This window comes from Manis javanica, chromosome 14 (assembly GCF_040802235.1).
Source record: "Manis javanica isolate MJ-LG chromosome 14, MJ_LKY, whole genome shotgun sequence".
Classification (NCBI taxonomy): Eukaryota; Metazoa; Chordata; class Mammalia; order Pholidota; family Manidae; genus Manis; species Manis javanica.
Genome location: NC_133169.1, coordinates 47964160 through 47988734, shown reverse-complemented (window position 1 = coordinate 47988734; position 24575 = coordinate 47964160). Strand labels below are relative to the sequence as shown.

Here is a 24575-nt window from a genome sequence, read left to right as displayed (position 1 = left end):
TTTGCCAAATGCTTATAATTATTTGAATTTTAAATGTTTTATATAATACAGAAAATACCAGTGTTCAATGACAACAGCACTAAACCTGAATTACAAAGCTAAATAATCAATGTTTTATTGTTTACTAGTCTCCTAGTAAACATTACAATAAATGAATGTTTTGAAAGATAAAGCAAAAAAACAAAAAAACAAAACCAGAAACAATTCAGGAACAATAATTTAGTAAAATATGTCGAAAACATTGGCAATGGTTCATACAAGTTTTTTATTTAATAGCAATTTTCCTGTTTAACCACAGCAAGTATACCAGCAGGTGTATTTAAGAGGAGAACCAGTAAGAAAATTCTGTTGCAGCAATAGTTGATTTTTGACTTGTATACATATAACTATTTGTTTCACAATTCTCAAATAATACATTTAGGCAGCTTGCACTATGTTATAAAAATTTAAATTCATTACATGCCAATAGTAGAGAATTCAAGAATTATATGTTACAATTCACTAAACTAAAAGTGAAAATAGACTTACCAGTAACACTGCAGAATGAATAATTCAACCACATTTTCATGGTACCTGTGACTGTGGAGACCAAAATGTTAAGTCTGGAAATGTTTGGTAGGCATAGACTGCAATAAGTGTAACAAATTCGTATTTTATGTAAAAAGCAAATTATGGATTGTGCATGAATAGGTCATGAAAATGTGGTACTTCTTGGCATTATCTGTGCATTTGCATGGTATGACAGAAGTGACTAAAAAACTGGAGAAAATAAACTTTAATGAGACTCTCCATTCAGTGACGAGGCTTCTCCGCGGGGCGAGGATGACCTGGACACGCCCCTCTCAGTGTTACCCGAGCCGGAGCCGCTCTGACTGTGCTGATCCGCGGAGGTGGCACTGGCCGCGGGCGGTGACTTCGTTTTCTCCTTAAAGTCTGTGATAATGACTGTCAGATCCCCAACGGTGACTTCCAAGTGCTGAGCACTGCTCCGATCCACATTTTTCAATCTTGGCCTGGTTTTCTTATGACTGTTCTTTTTACTAGGTGTTTCCTTTTCACTTTTCACTTTTTTCTTTTTCTACTTTATCTTTTTTCTCTTTCTTTGACTGTGTAGGGGGCACAAACTGCCGAGTGACCTGCTGGGAGACAGGTCGTGGTTTTCGGGTGGAGGTGCCCTTGGCGCACGTCGCACATCATGCACTTGAAGGCCTCGGCGCCGTTCCGGAAGGTGCACACGCTGCAGTCCCAGTAGCCCTCGTCTGACGACGGCTTTGGCTGCCGCTTCGGCCTGGTGGGGCTCTTCTTGTCGCCCAAGGCTCGGCGACGGGCGCGCGCCGGGAGCCGCGCCGTGGCCGCGTGTTGTCAGCTCAGGGCCGCGGCCGGGCCTAAGGCATAATTTTTATAAAAATACAATTACATCTAAGTTTTTACAGCATTTTATAAATTTTACTAGGTTGCTTAATTTGAATACTTGTTATATCATCTTAATTTTGTATAATACCTTCCAATATCATTCATTGTTTTGAAGAAAACATTGTTTTGGAGAAAACAAGTATGAAGAATACTAGAACCAAAATCATTCGATTTTCTTAAATCACTTATCATTTATTCAACAAATATTTACTTATTTCTTATTATGTGGTAGTTATCATATTTAGTTTGAGTATATATTGATGAAATAGAAAAAATATTGTCATTTAAAATTAGTGACAAATCTATCGTAATGATAAAGTGAAATCATTTTAACACAATATGAACAATTCAGTAATTCTTGACCAATTCAGTTTTCAGTTAGTGGTCAAAAAACACTACTTTGTCTGACAGAAGAAATACTAACAAAGAGTTACTGCTATTTTACTCTGGTGTTTGAGGAGCCATAATTGAGACTGTGTGCAAGTTTGCATTTATTCTAACTGGTTCAACTTGTCATAATCAGGAACGATTGTTAAACATGGAAACTCCAGTTTTAAAGGGTGTCTTAAAAAAGTAGATTTGCTTCCAATACCACATTCATTGTAATGTGAACATTCTAGCATGTGGTACAACTCCTAAACACCTTAGTTTAGGTTAATGTTGAAACTTAATCCTAAAAACTGCCATTTGTCAATATATAAAAATTTCAGAGAAGGACTTGAAAAAACAATACACATCAAAGAATTCTGAAGAGGGAAGTATACTGAATCACAATGTGGAGAAACCTGATATATCAGATAGCCACATAGTTAATGGGCTGAATATCCAGGTCCAACAGAAATAAATTACAAATATTACAGTGAAAATTCCCACCATGGCTCCATTGGACAGTGGTTCTGCTGGAATTTCTGAGCTGAAAATAATAGCTATATGGACATCAATTACTAAGAGAGTAATTATTTTGAAATGGCCTAGAAATCCGTATGTATTTTGTTCTTACTCTTTCTTTAGGCCTATGTTCTATGTAGAATATGCCCACTGAAATCTCCTACAACAATCAGAATAGTAATTAGCTCAGTTTTCCCTTTTCAGTTAGACAGTAATGCTGCAAAATGCTTTTGTAAATACCATGAGATAAATATCTGTATTTCCTGCTTCTACTAATCAAAAAGCAAAGAGTCTGTGGCTCACTGTTTTATGTATATTCTTGTTTTTATCAAGTGTCTTTTATTTTTGCCAGAAATGTCTCGCTTATAATCAAATTTTCTTAGCTATGTTCATAGCAACATTCCAGTTTTCTATACTTCTACGAGAACTGTTTTATGTTAATAATAAAATATTACATTTTTTTGAAATTTAAATAACTGTTAAATGACTTCATATGATGAATGTAGTTAAATGAATTTTATGAACATTTGCACAATAAATCACATTAAACTGTGTAATGTAGGAGAAATTGATGAAAATACAAGAGAAACAGAAACTATATGGCAATGAGGTATGGTATGAAACATAGTTCTTTATTCATTTCCCAACAATTGTTTCACTGAAGTATGAGTGCCACCTGTTGAGCAGTGTCCTTCCTAGCAATATGGAGAGACATGTTCTTTGATAAGGTTTTAGTAATAGCAGTTTTTGCCATTTTTCAGAAAAATCACTTTATTATATCTACTTCTCACAGAGACCCATTCATGATGAGGAGACAAATAAAATACCTCTATCCATTCACCTAGGTATTGTATATTGTATGTTTCTGTGGCATTATATATATTTTCAGAAACAAACAAATGTTCCTTATGATTCCCAGAACTTAAACTCAGCCCCTGCCTATACTCCAATCTACAGATTTACACAAACAAGAAAATAACATGACATTAATCTTAACAATCCTGAAGGAGAGCAAATCAGATCCTGTTTATCCTCTGACTATCAGGAAAAACTTGAGCAATCCTAAACTCAACTTTTCTGGATTAGTTTTTGTGTATTATTCAAGATACTTGTGATACTTCCATTTACACAAGGAGCTATCAATACTAAAAAAAATGCAAATGAAGATTCTAAAACATGTTTTAAATACACCAGTATGGAAATAATAAATCAGACTTACCATTCTACAATTAGACCATATAAGAAATTGCATGAATATATTTCAAGTATGGCAGATAGCGATGTTTCAGGGACAGGCACAATCATGGAGCAGCAAAGAATTGAGATCTTCAGGTTTAAAGCTTCAGCTCACACATGTGTTGGTCATTCCCCATCTGCCCTTCCTTGACCCCTCTCCAAGTATTTTTGCCTTGTTTTGTGCCACAGGAGTTTGTTCTCTGTGGACAAGACAAAAACCTTTTGTATCCTTTAGTACGGTCATGTTTGAACAGTGATTTCCTATCACAGAACAGAGTGGGAGGAGAATGCAGTTTGGTCCTTATTCCCCAGCTCCCTTCCCACTGAGGCAGCCGGGTGTCAGTACAGGAGTTAGTCTCCCAAGGGCACAAATCCTGCACAGCCACCCTCTGGCTGTCCTCTCCAGCCCCTTCACACCTGCGGAGAGGAGCAGCTTCCTACTATCGTTAGCCCTGGATTCACTCACCTTCCCTGACGGTTTCCAATAGCTTTTAAAAACATTTTGTTCCACCACCTGGAATTAACTGTTTACAACTTTACATAATTTTGTTCAGATCTATTTTATTTTATTGGCATAAATTTTTTATTTATTTATTTATTTATTTATTTATTTTGTTTTGAGAGGGCATCTCTCATATTTATTGATCAAATGCTTGTTAGCAACAATAAAATTCTGTATAGGGGACTCAATGCACAATCATTAATCAACCCCAAGTCTAGTTCTCAACCGTCTCCAATCTTCTGAAGCATAACAAACAAGTTCTTACATGGTGAACAAATTCTTACATAGTGAATGAGTTCTTACATGATGAACAGTGCAAGGGCAGTCATCACAGAAACTTTCGGTTTTGATCACGCATTATGAACTATAAACAATCAGGTCGAATACGAATATTTGTTTGATTTTTATACTTGATTTATATGTGAATCCCACATTTCTCCCTTAATATTATTGTTATTATTATTATTATTTTTAATAAAATGCTGAAGTGGTAGGTAGATGCAAGATAAAGGTAGAAAACATAGTTTAGTGCTGTAAGAGGGCAAATGTAGATGATCAGGTCTGTGCCTATAGACTAAGTGTTAATCCAAGCTTGAAAAGGGCAACAAAACATCCACGGATGCAGAAGATTTCTCTCAAAACAGGGGGGGTGGGGTTCTAAGCCTCACCTCTGTTGATCCCCAATTTATCACCTGATGGCCCCCCTGTGACTGTGCCTGTCTTATGTTGTTCCTCTCTTGAGGAATCTTACCCGTCTCTGGCTAACCAGTCATCTTCCAGAGCCATACAGGGAAATATAAAGTTGGTAAGTGAGAGAGAAGCAATATTGTTTGAAAAGGTTAGCTTTTAACTTCTTTGCGATTTATGCCCTGTGGCTTTTATGCCCAGCATTTGTCTTGAGGTATGTTCAGATCTATTTTTTAAGTTAATGTAGTGTTTTGCAAAAATTATACCTTATTACACCAAACTGAAATTATGTAGAAAATAAAAATATATACAATTTGAAACATCTTAAATTCAAAAATAACTTGTTAACATTAGGTAAATATTGGTGGAGTCCTTTTTGGTATATTTACATAAAGAGGGATATATGTGCTTTTATAAAATTGAGCTCATAGGTCCTATTTTTATTTAAAACTATTCAACTTAATTGTAATGAATTTAACTGAAGGAAAAGCAACAAAATCAAAAATGAAGCCATGGCTGAATTTTTTTTTAAATAAAGTATCATTGATACACAATCTTATGATGGTTTCACATATACAACAGAGTGGTTTCAACATTCACCCATATTGTCAAATCCTCACCCCTCCATTGAGGTCACTGTCTATCAACATAGTAAGACGCATGGTTGAATTTCTAATGAAATTGTTCACAAGAAAGATACTTTTCTCTCTCCAAAGCTAACAATAATAATTTAATTACATTTAAAAATCCTTTATTAAGCTCATGCAAATTGCCCCTTGTTAGTGTACTGTTTTCTGCTGGGAAATGGACTGATACGAAAGATGACATTTCTAAGTCCTAGAGATGATAAAAGTGTAGTCTAGTTTATCTTTGACACATTATTGATGCCTGTGGTCTTATGAAAACAAGGGGCTTTATGACAGCTTTCATAAATTCTGCCCTCAAAGTCCTGGATTAAGAATAAAATTCAAAGTTCCTAGTGTATGATAAAATCAAGAGTGTTCCTATTCATTCTCTTTCATTAAAATGCTAAAAACAGAAAGAAAGCACAAAAACTATAAGCATTAGTCTTCAGAGTCAAGAAGGCTCATATGCTGCTTTTCACTGCGTGCCTTACTCGATGCCGCCAGTTTAAGGGATCTGGTTGCAATGACAAAGGCTCGTGGAAGAGCCTAAGGCAGAACTAAGCCCTCCCCACCTCTGCACACAGCAGCTGGATCCGAGACTGGTAACACAGATGACAGCTGTGTGCTTTTGCGGAACTGAATTCTATCCACACATTACACAGAAACACGGGATGGAGAGAAGAAAAACTTTGAAAATAGACATGAAGAATAAAAAGAGCACAGCAGTGAGTTAAAAAGCAGCATAGTGCCCTTGATCATCCTAAAATGCTGAGGTTCAACACATCTTGTTGGATCCGAGTTCTAGTGAGTCAAAATAAACATCAATCCTCAGGTTCCTGGTGAAGAGTGAGAGCTTGGGAAGTTGTGCAATAGACACAGTGCAAGTGAAACCACAATGGTTATGAAGAGGTTTTCTGTGTTCAAGGAGAAATAACAGGGAATACATTGACTGCCTTATTTGCCAACATCATTGCCAAAAGCCACGACATAAGCCTATGTGTGCAGCAATGTGGCTCCTCTCTGGCAGCTCTTCTTTTAACATGGTTTTAGCTAACAATTTAGCAACACTTTGTTATCAGAAAAGCTCAGCCAAATTTCTAAACTAGTAACAATCTCATTGTAGAAATTATCAAGGCAGAACCTTTCCAATTTTATCAACTCAGATTATTTCCATTAGGACAAACATATTACATACAGCAACTATGATAGCCAACAATTATGTAAACAGATTATTTGCAAAAAGAACTTTAAAAAAAATGGTACATATTTTGCTTTCCTTGAGATATCAAGGTAAACAAACCCAGTTTCCTTTAGCCCCATTGGAACTTCATCATTCTTTATGAAGTTGTTTATATCCTGCTGATTTTTAGGTGCCTGCTCTAAGAAGGACTATTGGGTCAATATTCTGACCATCTTGGGTGTGTAACTATGCAATGGTTAATCTAAGTAAACACCATGAAAAAGGTGACATATTAGTGTAAAGAAAAGACTGCTAAAATGTTGGAGGAAGCTGAGTATTCTCCTTTCCTTTCTATAAATACAGAATTTAGAGAAAAATGGGCTATCAGATTTCTGTTCAGCAACTTAGGGTTAAAGATCAAGAGCCTAGAGATGTTTAATCCATACCAGATGTGAGGAATAACAGCAGGAAAAAAGGAAAAAGGAGTTTTCAATCACACATCACTATAATTTTTAAAAATGGAAACATTTTTCTTTTATGCTGGCTGTTTTAAAAAGTCATACATACTTAAAACTGTATAAGGAACTTGTTTTATCCCACTAGCAATCATCATTCTTTAATAATGTATGTGTAATCCAAAGATAGACAATTTTCATAGATCATGCACATACAATCCCTAAGAAAATGTTTCAAATGACTACAGATGACTGTTTTGTTTGCTTCAGCCACAGATATTTACATTTTTGACAAGCCTTTTTCAGATTTCTAGACATTTTATAATTCAAGTATTCTAGACCATGAGGTCACTTTTTTATTTTACATTGTAAGGGAAACTCCTTTTACAAAATGTTAGTATCCAATTTTGTTTCCAGATATATTTTTATGTTAGGTATTTTTATTCTGTTTTAATGTCCTCACCAAACTCTAGCAGATCTTATATACTCTGGATAAACTTTTCTATTTTTTTCTTTGCATTTATTTACTCAAAGTGATGGAGAAAAAATGGAAATTTGAAATTATCTTCCAGAAAGTCATAAAATTAATTTTTTAAATTCATCTCTACTGATATATGCTTATCTCCTCATATTTTCATGCTCTCTGCCTTTCATGCACAAACACTATACCCTTTGGGGTCTTACATACATGAACAAAGGTCTATAGCTTATGACATTTCTATTTGGTTCTCACCCTATGAACATCCTTAGTATTCTTCACCTGGGCACAAGTCTCTTTTGGGTCTTTAACTATAAAACATGAAATGAACCAAAATTCTTGAGCATACCACTTAAAAAAGAGAAAGGACAGGATATTCATTCCTAATTTAAAAAAAAACTAATACATGTGCCAACATGGATGTAAACAATTATTTGTAAATTTTTAACATTAAAAAATAAATTTCTAACACTAGAGAGTTAAATGTCATATTTTCTATAAGATATGCAGGATAGAAGTTGAAAACACATTATAGAAGAGTAGTTGCTAAAATGGGATAATATTTTTCTACATCGATAATGAACAAAAAACTAGGGAAATATGCTAAACAGACTAAATTAGTTCAGAGAATGTTCCTGTTAAAGTGTATATGAATAATTTTACTTTTGTGGTGACTTTTCTTTTGTATTTTCATTTGCTAATTTTCGTTTTGTAAATAAAGCAATTTAAAAATGAGACCACAAGGATTATTGTAGTGGAGTCCACTGTGTTTATTCTCTAATATCTCCATGTATTTATTATTTCAAATCACAACATAAGCTATGAGTATCATAACTCAAAGTGTTAAGAAAGACTCTTTGAACAAAACCTTCAGAGGGGCAAGGCTTTTATATTACCTGGTGGAGTAGAAAGGACATACTGGAATATCACTAATATTCTGTGGGGACAGAATATGAGGCCTTCCAGATCCTGCTTCAAAGAAGCATTTGCTGTCCCAGCTACAGGGAGCCAGCAGATAACATACAGCCCCTCGGAGCCTGTTTCCACTGTGAAGAGCGGCCTCATCAAAGGGATGCCCTGTCCGAGGGGCTTACATCCAATAACCAATCCAACTGCCCAACTCGGGATGACTATAGAGCTGCGAGTCCCCCAGCACGTGGTGCCTGATCTTCAACTGCCCGTCTTGCTTCAGCCTCTCAGTCACTTGCGCACGCAACCTCGCCCACGCCCCCGCCGCCGCCGCTGCCACCGCCTACTCACAGCGCAGCGGGCCCGCGGGGATGGGGCGCAGAAGCCGGGGCCGCCTCCTACCCACAATGCAGCAGGTCTGTGGGTAGCGGAGGGCAGGGGAGCAACCGGGGGGCGCGGAGCCAGGGACGGGCAATCATGGTTAAGTTTTTCCTAGGTTTGATAAAGTCTATAAATGGGCAAACCTAAGAAATGGACCCCAATTACAAGAAACATACAGGAAGCTCAATCAAGGTACCAGCTGAATTGATTAATTATAGTGACAGAAAAATCAGAGGAAAAAACTGACACAGAGGAATGAGGACACTTTTCTTGTAGGCAACAACATAGACACAGATTCACATGAAGTATCATTAGTTTTAATTCTAATCTGAGAATTTAAAGTGCACACATTATCTTCACTATGTTTCTAGTCTTCCTGAATGTTTTAACATATTTATAGTATTTTTCAGATTAACTATTAGATATTTTATTCCTGGTTGAAAGAAAATTTTGTGTTCTGGTTTTGTACTACGGTTTCATTTTATGATCAGAAAAGGGTTTGCAAAACTACTACTTAAAACATAAGATTACACAAGCAGTGCAGAAGCATAAGGAAAATGGGATTTTAAAGCAGCTTATCCTATGGTTTCCAATTTTTTGGACTTCCTGTACATAACTCATATATGAAAACTCACCTAAATGCTGAGATTATTAATTTACAAATGTCAACACCGACCTCTCAGAGTAACTGCAGGAAGCTCTTAAAGAATTTAAAGCTATTGGGATTATCTATGTAATTGTCTATCTACTTATCTACCTACCTTACCTATATTTTGAATAAATGCAACAACTCCCATATGTTACTTGCCTGCTTTGAAACACACAAAAGAAACAAGTGAACATGGCGTGTCATTATGGAATTACTTTTATAGCTTTAATTGTGCAAAATATATTAAACTTAGGATATCACATTTGATTGTATTATCACGTGATATTGATGTTTTAATAAAGACTGTAGTTTTTTAGAGCAGTTTAAGGTTAACAAGAAAGTAGAGATACCCCAGATCTCCTCTATCCCCATACATGCATAGTCTCCCCATTATCAACATCCCATACATTTGCTACAACTGATGAACCTACATTAACACATAATTAGGGAAACGCACGTTAAAACCACACAAAACACTACTGTGTTCTGTTAAAATGGCTTAAAAACACACTATCAAATACTGATGAGGATGCAGACAAACAGAATTACTCATACATCAGTGGGAATACAAAAATGGTAAGGTCATTAGCTTACCTCTTCCTGCTGCATGAACCCATACATTCTATGGGTATTATATATCTGACATTAAAATACCACAGAGTATTTCCACTGCCCTAAAAATCCTGTGTGCTCTGGCTATTCATCTTTTTCCTCTCCCTTCCTGTGGGAAACCACTATTCTTTCTATTGTCTCTATAGTTTTCCCTTTCCAGAATGTCAGATAGTTGGAATCATACAGTATGTAGCCTTTTCAGATTGGCTACTTTCACTTAGTAATATGCATTTAAGGTTTCTCCATGTCTTTTCATGGTTTGAAAACTGATTTCTTCATAGTGTTGAGTTCTAAACATTAAACAAAAGCTACAAAATATTCTAAGCTATTCTATCTGTAATGGCAAATGTATTTAAAAAATTTTATGCCACAAATTAGGAAAAGTTATATAATATAAAAAACACTAAATTTCAGAAGGTACAACACTATAATATAGAAAAGTTTTAAAATGGGACTTAACGTTCAACATGTATAAAACTAAAGAGCTCTACTTAGTCCACTAAACAGATAATTTTCCATACTTAAATCATTCTGTGGTAGCCTCTGCAGAGAAGATTTGTTTCTTAAAATCTTATTTTACACCATACTGAATACTAGATATGCTGGAACTGAGGAAGAAAATGAAGCCAAGCGTGGAAGGATTTTCAATCTCAAAAGGATATAGACATGGACTTATATAGGCAAATGGAAAAGATCAAATTAATGCAGCCCATAAAGATTATCATATAGAAAATAAGAATGGTAAATGTCAAAAAATGGAATTGGTAGCATGTAAGAAATGATGTTCTTTGCCCATTTAATAAAATTTGCTGGAAAACTTTCATATGTATCACTTTGCAGAATTAATCTTATCTCTGTACCAATTAGTGTTTAATCTCTGTACCAAGGGTGTTTAATGACTAAGAGACCTGCAAAACCCATTATTTCCAATTCAGCTTCAAACAAGCTGTACAAAAAACTGAAAATGAATGAAAAAACATTTGAGTATTCATTTTGGGCCAAGTCCCTGACTAACCCCTGCATAGCAAATGCGCAGGATGGCTCTAAAGGGTAACCAAGGCTTTGAAAACTTAACTGATATTGGAACCACCCACCCATAAAATGATACAGAATTTGCACTCTCAGCATAAGTGCTCATAATCTTATAATATTGAAAATGAATCAGAAACAGTAGCACTGTGACTGCAAAGGAAAGATACACTGAATCTGAAGGCAAGGAAGTAGAAATCCAATCTGAAAAGAATAAAAAGGAATGAATAAAGTCTCCAAGGCCTGTGGGGCACCCAAAGTTCTAAAACTCATGCAGAAAATATCTGAAGAAATAATGGCCAAAGTTTTCCAAATTTGGGACAGATGCATGTACAGATTCATGAAGCTCAGTGAGTGAGTTTTATAACACATGAACAGGATCTGTATAATAAGAAATGCAAGTACTGATTAAAGAAAGCAAAGACCAAAATAAATGGAGAGAAGTCACTTTCATGGCTTGGACTGCCCAACAAACTGAGGATGTCAGTTCTTGACAAAACGATTTGTGTGTTCTATGTGAACCCTTTTAAAAGCCCAAGATTTTTTTCCACATAAATTAACAAGTTTCCCTTAAACTTTATGTGGCAACACAAAGGAATTAGAATGGCTAAAACACTACTGGAAGAGCAGCAGGAAGTTGTAAGCATCACAGCATCTGCTTCTTAAGACATAGTTACCAGTATCTACAGCAAGCAGTACAGCATGGGATAGACACAAAGATCAGTGACACAGAGTGGCAGCACCAGAAAAAGACCCATACAAATGTGACAAGATGATTTTTTGACCAAGGATACAAAAGTGACTCAGTGGAGGAGGAAGAGCCTTTTTTATAAAATGGTGCTGGGACAAGTGGACATGAGTAACCAAAAATGATCCATCTAAACCTCACACCTCATACAAAAATGAAGTGGATCAGATAAGGAACTACATGTAAAATCTAAAACTATAAACTTGAAGAGAAGAGAGGAGAAAATCTTTGGGACTTAAGAGTTAGGTGACAAGTTCTTAGACATGACACCAAAGGCAGTCTCCATAAAGGAAAAACAGCTGGTATGTCTGGTTCATAAGAATTAAAAACGTTTGTTCTGTGTATGACCAGGTCAAGAGAATGAGAACAACAGGCCACCAACTGGGAGAAAATATCTTCAAATTACATATACAACAAATAATTCATATCCAGAACATATAAAGAGCTCTATCAATAATAAGCAACCCAACTAATAGGCCAAAAGCTTACACAGACAACTCACAAAGGAAATATGCAAATGACAAGTACAGAAAAAGATGCTTAGCAACACTAGTCATTAGGGAAACGCACGTTAAAACCACACAAAACACTACTGTGCTCTGTTAAAATGGCTTAAAAACACACTATCAAATACTGATGAGGATGCAGACAAACAGAATTACTCATACATCAGTGGGAATACAAAAATGGTAAGGTCATTATGGAAACTGGTGAAGTTTTTAAAGAAGATACATTCTTACCATATGACCAAACACTAACACTCTTAAGCATTTGCATGAAAAAGATGAGAACAATTTATGACAAAAACCTCGACACTGTCACAGCTTGACCTATAATCAAAAATCATGTGAAACAGCATAATGCCCTTGAATATATGATACACTGAACTGTTCTACATCATGAAATGGAATACTCAGAAATAAAAGTAGTAGACTATCAATATATGCAACAACCTGGCTGGGTCTTAAGGGAATTATGTTTGAAACAAAAAATGTAAAAATCTCACAAGTTTATATACCAAATGACTCCATTTATATAAAATTCTTGATGTGAGAAGAAAAATAGAGATAGGGAGTAGGCAAGTGGTCACCGAGAGTTAGGGAAAAGAACGACCTATGTAACAAGAGCCACATGAGGCATTTGCTTTGAGGACATCTCTTTATCTTGATTGCAATGATGGGCATATAAATCTATACATGGTAAAATGTCATAGAAATATACATGAAAACATAAGCAGAATGACACCTGCCATAGTAGTGAAATCTGAGGAAGGTCTGTAGTCTGGCCTATGGTGTTGTTCCAAACAACTTCCTTGTTCGGATAATGTGCTGTGATCACGTTGGGGGAGGTGCCTCATGGGGTTTCTGCAACTTCTTGTGAGTTTATGTCATCATTTAAAAGGGTTTCTTTTTAAGTTCAGCAAATCTTAGATAATATAAACTAAAAAAATTAAAGACCCCACGCAGACACATCATGATCAAACTGCTGATTCTCAGAGGTAAGGAAAACAAATCTCAAAAAGGAATGAGAAATTATGTCCAGCCTCCATTTATGCCAGTCACTGTACTAGGTGCTTTTACCTGTGTCTGTGACCTTCACAATTCCCATTATTTTAGGTAACATTCTCTCCTCTTTGAAGACGAGAGCACTGACCCAAAAGTGTACAAAACTGCTAAGAGTTGGTAAAGAATTTAAGCCCAGGTCTACGCTACTGAAGTCCAATTTTTTTGTATACATATGTAAACCTTCTCAACACAGCTTCCTAACTAATCAAGAACATAGTATACATACCAAGTGTAAGTATATACCCCTAACTGTTTCAGTACAAACTCAGAGGACTATAGTGTGCTACTCCTTTCTACCCTATACCATGTCAATGATTAAAAAGAAATTATCATGTTAAAGCTAATTTGTATCCGTTAAGATACATTAGATTACAAACAACAGTAAATGACTGGTTAATTGAGGGAAAATGATTTATTGAAGGGTTAGTAAGGATGCCTAATTAATTAAAGTAACAGCTAAAACAGCCAAGTCCTTCAAAAAAGAGGAGCTGAAAGGGCCAGTAGTGGTGGCTCAGTAGAGGCTGGCCTGCTTCACTTTCACTCTTCTGGGGCCTGAAACGTCTGTTTACTTGCAGGAGGATGTCTTACTGCGAGGACGCTTTTGGTCTGGCAGGTAAACGTTCTCATCCTGATGTTCTCCCAGCTCTCGGGCTCTCTTCTTGTGCTTGCTGATCATCTGAGCAAAGGCCCGGTTGAAAACGTGGCAGCTGAAGCGCTCACGGGCCGCATTTTCCACGTGTGCCTGCAGGACCTCCAAGCTGTGGAAAACCTGGTAGCAGCCCAGGCACCTGAAGCCGCTGTCCAGGGTCCCCAGCCCCTGGGGTGTCTTGGCCCTGGAGCCCTCCTCTTGGGCTGGAGGCTCCCCTGCACCACCAGCTGGCACCCTCCCCTGCAGGGCATTGTTATCCGAGCTGCACTCCATGTCAGTGAGGCGTTTCGGTGGAGACACATAAGAGGGTCTTCTCAGAAAAGTATTCTGGCTTTTTGGTGTTAAAAAGGCCCCAGATGTTTTTTGGGCCACTTGAGAAAAAACACACTGCACCAGTTTGGTCTTTTTAGAGGTGGGCTCTAACACTTCCACCCCACCCCACCAGACAGTCACATCTCTTTTCAGAAAGACACGCCTGTAATAAATTTCCCTGATGGGTGCTGTGTCCATGTGTTGTGGGAACAGAGAGGACTCACCCTGCTGACTCACAGGGACTGGAGAGGAGGTAGAGGAGGAGGTGGAGGAGGAGGAGGATGGAGAGGTGGAGGAGGAGGGAGAGGAGGAGGAAGCTTCCCGCTCCTCCCAGACCTGGGGCGGAGTCATCTCAAGGGCCCCAACACGAGGAACATCTTCAGGTAACTTGGTGATTTCTGGGAAAAGAAGTTTCAAACAAGAAAACTAGAGTAAGTGTGTGAAGTCTGTAGGAGTTGCGATGGTCATGACAATATTCCTATGTATGCACATGGCTCCCAAGTACACATGTATGTGAAGTCAAAGAATGCCGTGTGTGGTATACTTTATCTGAAGTATGTTTGAGGTGTGATTCTGTGGGAATGAGGGTGTGGAGGTCTGTGTATGTTCTGGGACATAGCTGGTGAGTGTTTCTCACATAAGGGGGTGATGAATGATGGTGTACATGTGTGTGTGGTGAGACAATACACATGAACAGGGATGGTACACGTTCTTATTGTGAAACAGTTAAGATGGAGTGTGTTGGAGGAAGTGTGCCTGGGCTCCCCAGAAGCGCAGCTCCCCGAGGGGCTGAAGGCTTTGAGCTGAAGGTTTTATGGGCGAGGTGGTATGTGGAAAAGAAAGACTGCACATGAAAGTGCATTCCCATCAGGGCATTAGGAGTTTTTGAGCGTGTACGCTGGCTCTGAGGGAGCTAAAACAAGCTACCTGTGTGAAAGGGTGTACATTATTATGGGTCAGTCTGTAGACAGCAGAGTCTGAGAATGACTGCGTGAGGAGGGAAGGTGCAAGTGTATATCTGTGTAACACTTGCAGAGAATGGGAAAGACTCATCTGGAATGAAGGCTTGTGCATATTAGAAAGTGAAAAGGAATAATGCGTCTGTACCTAGTATGGAGGAATATAGGGTATGTGTGTGTGTGTGTGTATGTGTGTGTGTGTGAGTTTGTGCTGATTTTAGGGAAGAGGTGGTAACTGAATTCCCACATTGTTATCAGCACAGCCCACTGCCTCACTCACAGCTGTCCCAGCGTGCACATGGGGAACTGTCCTATCCTTGAAAGCACATCCCCAATTTGTCCCTCCACAGAGGCCTCAGTCTTACTTCCTCTGCCCTGAAGCCCTTTTCTCTTTTTGAAGGAAATGTAGGGACTGGGCTGAGCAGCTCAGCTACTCATCCTGTCCAACCTTTGTGAGCTTCCTTATCATCCTCATCAGCAACACGAAGCTTTCCTCTACATTTCCAGTAAATAGATTATGCCTTTAAATTCACAAACTTAAGTAAATAAGTAGGTAAATCATTATTCCTGACAAAATAACAAACACACTCAGCCCCTCCCCTGTTTAAGAACTTCAGTTACACCTGCAGCCCAATGTTTACTTCTCAAAATACATCCACTTTCTTCTTTAGGTGGTTAGGGAGTGTCTGGTGGGTAACGTTGCTGTGGGGAGGGGAAAACTTAGTGTGTGTTGTTTTTTGAGAGAGCTCGTGTGCATACCAAGTTTGGCAAGTATAGTTTGATGTGTATGTGCCTGTCATGTTTCCTCAACAAGTTTAGGTTGTGAGTCTAGAGATGAGATGACCCGGATATGTGAAGGTGGTGTGGTGTGCTGGGTGACATGAAGCATAATTTTGTATTTATGGAGGCAGTGTATCTTGTATGTATTTATGAATAGCCTGTGCTTCATGTGCTGTGCAAGTTTCAGTAGTTACATAATATCTATTTGATTTATAGGAAAGACTGAGAATTTGAGTTACTTTCTGAGATGTGTTGAGACCACAAAAGTGTAACAGAGAGGCCACATGAAGGCTAGATAGAAGGGAGATCACCAGATGGATGGTGGAATTTGAGGATTATGTGAAGGGACTAAGAGCCTGGGAACAGAGAGGAGTTTTAGTGGCTGTTACACATTTGTGATGGTTTCATGCCCTATTAGTGTGAAATACACAGTGCTACAAGAGTGGGATTATCTGCGGGGTCAAAGACCATGGTACTGAAGGAATGAGGTCAGAGCAAATTAGAGGAATGTATGTGCAGAAAAGTTAGGGTGTGATGGTATAACATGTGGATATCAGCTTAGGTGTGTGCATATGAGTGTGAGCAGCTGTGGGTGTGATGGAGTATCGTGCCTGTGTGCTTATGAGGACAGGAGGTGGATGGAGGCAAGAACTGAGGGGCCACATTCAAATCTGCAGCCACTCTTTATGCATGAGAGGACGCACATGAAGGAGCTTTGCTCTCCTCTGTAAGACAGGAGGAAACTATGGGTTCCTGCGTGGGTGCTTCATTCTGGACCTTCCTGGCTCCCTCCAGCTGATTGTGAGAGATTTGTGACACTGTGACCAGTGGAGCACATCTGCTCAGGTTCAGTCTGAGTTAGTCTGCCCATTTCTCTGTCACTCTGTCAGCTTTGCTACCTTTTCCAATACGGCCCTGTCTGATACCCTTGCACTTTTGGGGACTTGTCCTTGTTGAGATTTCCCTTGAATCTCAAGCTTGTGCCTTATGTACATGCATTGACTCTCACCGAGAGCAGAAAGAAACATTGTCATCTTTCTGTGTTCTCTCATGTCTGGACAGGGGTTTGTATCAGCTTCTATCTCCAGTCGACCAGGGAATCTCAGGCTGATCTCTGGGCCATTCTCACACGTCCCTTTCCCGCCTCCAGGTAAAACACCTTTACTTACCGCTATTCTCGTAGTCAGAGAGAGAGGAGGAGTAATCTGAGGTAGAGGTATTTTCTAATTCCTTCTGGGGAAGATTACCAGGCTCTCCAATATGCTTTTGTTTCTTGAAGATCTCTGTTAAATTGAACGAAAAGTAAAGGAATATAGTCACTCTTGTTTTTTTTTGCTTTTCCAAGTTTTTTTTCCTTAGGTTTACCCGACTACATATGTCATTGGGTTAAACACATTATGTTTTCATTGTCACAGTCTGAATAAGGTCCCCCGCCCATATCCTATTCCCCAGAACCTATGAATGTTAACCTTATGAGGCCACTGGGACTCTGCAGATGTGATTAAATTAAGGAAGTATTTGAAATGAACTCCTTTCGATGGCATGGAAACAGAGCCCTAGGCTCCCAAGTTGCAGAGGAGGAGACTGTGACTGGGCCCAAAGTATACCTTTCTCTCTGGCTGAGCAGAGACACTGACCTAGATTTCTACAGGTCTGCTCGGCCTACACTTTAGCAGCTCTTCCCTTTTACTCACCAGCAGAAGAGGCTGAGTCAAGAGAGGAGCCAGACGTGTAGTATTCGGATCCACAGGGTCCATCATTTTTCTCGGGACCCACAGTTTCATCTTCCAAATACCAAGGCGGTGTACCCGATGCCTGGAGCTTTGAGACTCCTGGAAAATGGAGCAAAGTAGCAGAGCAGCTGGTTCCATTCTGTTCCCTCCTACTCTTCCTCCTAATGTACTGTCCCCACTTTCCCTCCCTCATGGAAATACTGATTTTGCCCTAAACATTTACCTTTGGCTTGGACAGAGAATGGGCCTATTACAGCTTTCCGGGTTACTCTCCGGACCCTGTAGTCCAGGCTCCTCACACTCACTCACCTTGCTTAAGACTTTTGGTACCAGTTTCTTTCCTCTACCATTTTTGTGTGTGTGTGTGTGTGCCCTTTGCATTCCCCCTTCTAGATTTACAACCTCACATGAAACAATTGAATTTTTATCTTTCCAGAATTTATTTTATATTATTAGTCACTGTCTTTGTTTTGCTGACCAAGCTCACTTTTCCTCAGTGAATTAAAATGACCTTCATCTCTGATGAATGTCAGGTGTGTGCATCGTGTGCACATTGCGGCAGAATGGTGTGATGAATGTCATGTGTGTTGTGTGCATAAATTCTTAACCTGATGGTTTAAACTAGGTTAGAGTTTAATGTGTGACTGATCTGGTGTTTGCACAGTTGAATTTGGAGTGAGTCCTCTGTGCGTGAGAAGGGTATGTGTGTTTTGTGTCTGTGTTTTAGGTCAGCATGTATCTATGTGTGCAGACTGCGTGTCCTACAATTATGGATTTGTGCGTGCATGTTTCACATGTTGTTAGGTGGCTTAGATGTGCAACAGAATTACTGGGAGTATTCTCTTTGAGACTAGTGGAATTAATGTACATTTGAAATCTGAAGTAGTGAAAGAACAGAAGGATATGAGAATCAATGGCTGTAAGAGAAAGAATATGAGTTTTCAGAATACAGAACTGTTTGATTCCAATGTAAATGAGGGCGCAGGAAAGAGTGTGCAAGAATAAATGTAGAGCAACATGTGATCGCATTACAAAGTAAAATCTTGAAAGATTGAGGTCTAAAGAGTTGAGATAGAATACGGACACGAAAGCTTAGCACTTTAACTCAGAGGCGTTCACCAAACAGACGTATGTCCATATGGCAAAAACATGTAATAGAATTTTCAGAATATCTCCTTTTAGAGTAACCCTAGACTGAAATGTAACCCAAATGCTCATAAAAGTATAATCAATAAAGACACTATATGCCAAGAATGAATGAACTACAGTCACATATAACATGGATGATGATTACAAACACAGGTACAGAGAGTGAAAAGAAGTAGACGTAAAGCATGTGTTGTGCACTCCTATTTTTATAACATTAAAATATAGGGACAACTAATGCAGCACTTTGGTAATCAGAGGAATTATCACTCTTTGGTTGGGACAAAAACAGATTAGAGAACTTAGATGCATGTGAAAGATGACAAGGAAGTGAATGATGAAGATAGGGGGTGCTGATGGGTCTGTATAGGGTTGAACTTGAGAACATCAGCTATGAGAAGGTACCTCTGTGCTGGGGTCTTGGACCAGGTGTGTCTATACTGAGGTCAGGACCTGAGGATCCTACAACGTTGGGCCTGCTTTAGGCTATTAGTGCTGTCACACCTTCTTGGTAAAATAACCTGTCCTTGCCCAGTTCATACCGACATGTTCTTCCATGTTTCTCTGATACACCTCATCCCCTTAGGCCCTCTTCCCCCATTTCCTCAAATAACTCACTGCTCTCCCCTTGTCTCCATGGGCTCGCTCCAATCCTTCTAAGTATTTTCCCTTGGAATTTACTACTTCTGCTGGGGGTTATATTAATGAAGATGGAGAAGCATCTTGAGTTTCTTTCTGTACTGTGCAGCCTGGTGCTGACTGATGAGCAGAATCACACAGTTCATCTCTGGGCTCTGCCTAGATCCCCACTGTCCTTTGTATCCCACTCGATAGTCCCTTCTTACCAGCACCAGCGGGCTTGTTCTCACAAGGGACACAGGAGAGGAACTCTGAAGCAGCAGCAGCAGCGTCCGTTGCTATCGGACCTGGTACATATTAAGAAAGGCATTACGTTAGAAATTACTGTCTTCCCCTTTGCTTATTCATGCTATACATGTGTGTATGTGCGAATTGGTGTGAAATTGTTTTACATGCTTCATAGTTTACACAAAATATATCTCTGAACATGCACTATTTGTACTGAAGTTGAAGACAGACTCACTTTCCAAGCCTCCCCTCAAGGCCCCACTGGGGTGTGCTGAAACCCAAATGTCACGTTCCCTTCATCTTCATGAGCCCCCACTGGGACGCTCGGTCCTGGTCCTGGTCTGTCCCCTCCCGCTGCTGAGCACTGGTTCTTCCTCATAGGATCTGTTTACTTTTTAAACCTCACAGTCACAACTATTTCAGTTTCCTATTTTTTCTAGAAAGAACCGAACTTTCTCAATTCAACCATTGTGGTTAAATGGTATTGCATGTACATATGTGTGCAAGTGGGTGTGTGTGTCCTGCTGGTTTCTTCCTTACATTTCATAAAGGAGCCTCACATTTACATCTCTATGCTCTGAGACAATGAAAGAAAGGTCTTCATGTTGGAGACAATCTAAGAAATCAAGTCATTTTGTACCTGACTTCACACTCTCATCCCCGCACCTCCAACTTTAGGTTCCCAAACTTTTTACCTAATTACTTACCTCTATGAGCCACACATTCTTCATAAACTGGAAAAAGTATTATTGTAAAATGTATAACAATACCCACTTACTTAACAAATGCCCTCAGTTTTGTAAAAAAAGAAATAAAGGGAAATACATTATATAAGAAAAGTTATAGTAATCAATCACTACATCTGTGATACAGTAACCCAGAGCGGCACCATGTCGGGAACACAGGTCCTACGCTACAGAGACAAGGACCTAGTCACAGGAACCTGCTCTTGACCCTCAGATGATCTATTCCCTAAGAAAGACCAGCGCACCCACATTTCTCCCTCCAGCCTTACTGCTCTTTCTCTCCCATAAGTAGGAATCCTTGCTCTTTTTCTTTAGAAGAGTTTTTAGATCCCCAATGCTCAGAGAATATCACAGACACACCTCCTGACATCCTGGCAGCTTTGAGGGAACGTGTGGTTTCAAGATGTTTCCTTTTCCGTTTACGCTTCATGGCTCAGCACTTCGAAGAAGTGTGCCTTCCTCCCTGGAACTCTGCTGCCAGAGGTTCAAGTGATGGCAGCAAAGAAACAGGTCAGTATATCTAACAACAAGCAACTGGAAAGGCTCTCTCCGCACTCACTATCCAAGAACAACAAGCAACTAGAGAGGCTCTCTCCGCACTCAGTCACTCACTGGCCTGGCCAGTGCTTAAGTACACCAGGAGGGCCATTATGATGTGAGACAGGGTTCCAGAGCATTCTGACACGGGCATCAGAGCAAACCAGTGATGGGGGGGGGCCCTTTTACCCAACACAAACTCTTATCAACTTGAATTTTTATCTTACACTTCATATCAAAACGTGGGAACCAATGATGTAGATTAAACAAAAGATCATTACTTCATGTATCTAGGGTAACCACATTGCTAAATTTCCCCAAGGGTGAGAATAAGGCATCACCTGAACCAGACTTAGAACCTTCTTGCCCCATATAACATGGTAACTGTCATATCTTAGCAGTACCATATAACATGTACACATAAAAGTTATATGTGGGGTATATGTGTATAGTGGGTTTGCGAACACCTTGTGATTCCACACAGCTCCAGCATTTATTGAATTTTCCCCACTATAGGGAACAGACTCATGTATTTCAACAACCCACAGTCTCTTTTGAAACTCTTTTCCCCATCACTTCCCCAGAGCCTTCAGGGAAATAGGAAGCCCCTGGCTTTACATCCATGGCCCTCATCATGAATCCTGTGCTTGTCAAGCATGAAGGCTTCATTCGCCAGCTTCTGTTCTAGGCCCCAGTCTCCTGGAAACCCATGGGATCTGCACAGGGTTTGAGCTCTAGTTAGCTCCATTCTACTTCCAACTTCCCACTGACTGTCTGCTCCCTGAGGGGCAGTATGTATTTCCTTCAAACTGAGCAGTTGCTCTAGAGCCAGGCAGTGATCCAGCCAGCTTCAGCCTTCTTTACCTCAAGCAGGTCCTGCCTCACGCTGTTCCACACACATGGGCTTGGACTCTTGCAGCCACTAAACGGTAGGCACATTTCCCAAGACAGTCTCAGCCTTGTCAGCTATTGGATAAACCCAAACCAAAAATTAGATACTATCTTACACATACCATATTGGTAAAAATTAGATCAACCTATACAAATAATTGTAAGGATATGGATTTGAAAATAGTCAATATTTAATGAAACTAAATATACATATGACCTATGAGCCTATAATCTCATTCTATAACATGATCTTTACAAGGGTGATATTCACAGCATTATTTATAATGGAATGGAAGTGGCATTTTAGTTTCTAACTCAGAAAGAATGGATAAGCAACATATGGTTGATAAATACAACAGAATACATTTCCAAGAATAAAAGCCACGCCCATTATACTATATGCCTACAGGGCAGGGCATCAAGAAGGAATTGGAGATCAGGAACAAAAAGAAAATATAAATCAATGAAATAACCATAAGCTAGTGACTAAGGAGCATTCTTAAGTTAGTAGTCAATAATTAACTAAAGACAGAAAAAATCTTTCTCAAAAATAAAATGGTTCAGATTAGGTCTAGAACTAAGAGAAAGAATTATTCTAAACATGCCCTATAGTATGAGCTTCCTATTGCTGTTATAGCAGATTACCACTGTGTAAGGAGCTTAAAATACAAATTTCTCATCTTGCAGTTCTGGAGATCATAATTCCATTATGGGTCTTACTGCCTAAAATCAAGATGTTAGCAGAACTGGTCCCACCTGGAGGCTGTAGGGGTGACTGTGTTCCCTTTTCCAGATTCTAGAGGCTGCCTACATTGCTGGCGCACCTTCATTTCCTTCATCTTTAGAATACATCACTACAACATCCACTTCCACTGTCACATGGCCACTCTCTCTCTCTCTTCCCCCTACCTCCTCCCATAAGGACTCTTATGATTACATCATCCCCACACAGGCAATCCAGGATAATCTGCCCTTTTCAAAACCTTGAAATAAATCCCACTTAAAAAGCCTCTTTTGACACTTGCACTAACATATTCATAGGTTCCAGGGATGAGGAGGTTGACTTCTTTTCCAAGGGGGTGAGTGGAGAGAGATTTTTTTCTCAGCTCCCACACCAAGACAAGCACAGAGTGTCAGAGTAAATTCACCAGCAGTAAAATACAGTAGGCTGAGTGAGAATGGAAATCCCTAATTAAACAAGAGCAATAGGAAAAAAAGAGAGCATAGCAACTAGGTAAACATACTGAGGAAAACAAAGGTGACTGAAATGAAGAAAAAAGAAACCTGTTTGAAAAATGTAACCCAAGGAATAGACAAAGAAGTACATTAGCATTCTTCATGCCATAGAACTGGCAACTGGCTTCAGTACAACGAGGGCGTAAAGACAAGATGACAAGCCAAAGCAAAGAAATAAAAATGGAAAGCGGGGGAGGAGGGGAATACAAAGCTAAACAAGGTCAAAACAGGATGAACAAACAACTTAGGACCAGAAAGAAACAGAATAACAGAATACATCTTTCAACTGAAAAACTGATAGACATATCTACTTGAGAGCAGTTATAAAGGGAAGGACAAATACACAATGAGAAGACAGATAAAAAAAGAAAGGTGAGATGATGTAACGTAACAATAAAAAGGTCAACCAATAAACCAATTATTCAAGATATACCACAGTAAAACACCCCTTGCAATGAAGACCTGAAACCACAAATTCCTAAATTGCAGTTATTTTTTTTCCTTAAAGGATAAAACAAATAAAATTCTTCAGGTATCCTAAGAGTAAAAGCAAGTCATGGCAAGTGCTAAACATCAAGCTGGCTTTACTCTTCCATAAAGCAACATACATTGCTTGAAAATAGTAGAGAAATAGTAGAGTATCTGCAGACGCTGAGAAAAGAAGGTGTAATACTGCAGTATGATCTGCAGACAAGTTGTTTTCAAGTGTAAAAGCAACTGGCAGAAATTGTCAAATGTGCATTAAAAAAAAATATTACAAGAGCCACTCCTGAAAAAGTCACTTAACTCTGCCATAGAGCCAACTCAAAACATGAATGGAAATGCCATGGAAAAGAAACAGAAACAAAACACAAATGCAATGCTTCATGCCAAAATACAGTACAATATTGACAATAAGCACCTGAGGGTGGAGATGGGAGTGGGAACTGATTGACCCAACTGCGTTGCACTAATTCCTATGAAGAAAGTTTGGATCTTGGGACCTCAAGGGCCAATCTAGGTCCCCCTATGTCATCCTTTTCTGTCTTCTCCTGTGCACAGCACTATCTAAAATCTAAAATTCCCTGTGCACCATGTTTGTCATCTCTGTGCTTTTGCTCAGTCAGTGTTCCCACAACTTGTGTAAACCAAGTGGAGAGTATATACACATGTGGCTGCACACGCAGAGCCGGTAACCAGGATGATATACAAGAGCCTGGAATCTTGGTTGTCTGTGAAGGGGAAGCCAGGAACTCAGGGAGGAAGACACGCCCCCTTCTGCAATGCTGGAGTTTTAAACTTACAGGTATGCAATTCCTAGATTTACTAATATTGTAATTTTAAAAAGTAGGGCTTGAAAGAACTGTGCCTATAGAGCCCAT

At 39.1% G+C, this 24575-nt stretch overlaps 1 protein-coding gene and 1 pseudogene across 1 annotated transcript; both read right to left on the bottom strand.

The window, feature by feature from the left end:
• Positions 1–233: 233 nt before the first annotated feature.
• LOC140846027 (YY1-associated factor 2 pseudogene) lies at positions 234–1359 on the bottom strand (annotated as a pseudogene).
• Positions 1360–13744: 12385 nt separating this feature from the next.
• Positions 13745–21227, bottom strand: LOC140846129 (uncharacterized). Its single transcript, XM_073221600.1, has 5 exons — positions 20911–21227; positions 19783–19863; positions 17753–17890; positions 17228–17341; positions 13745–14717 (listed from the first exon to the last, which is right to left on the bottom strand). Exons 1-5 carry the CDS (start codon positions 20978–20980, stop codon positions 13924–13926), a joined length of 1197 nt encoding a protein of 398 aa, XP_073077701.1. The 5' UTR covers positions 20981–21227; the 3' UTR covers positions 13745–13923.
• Positions 21228–24575: the final 3348 nt, after the last annotated feature.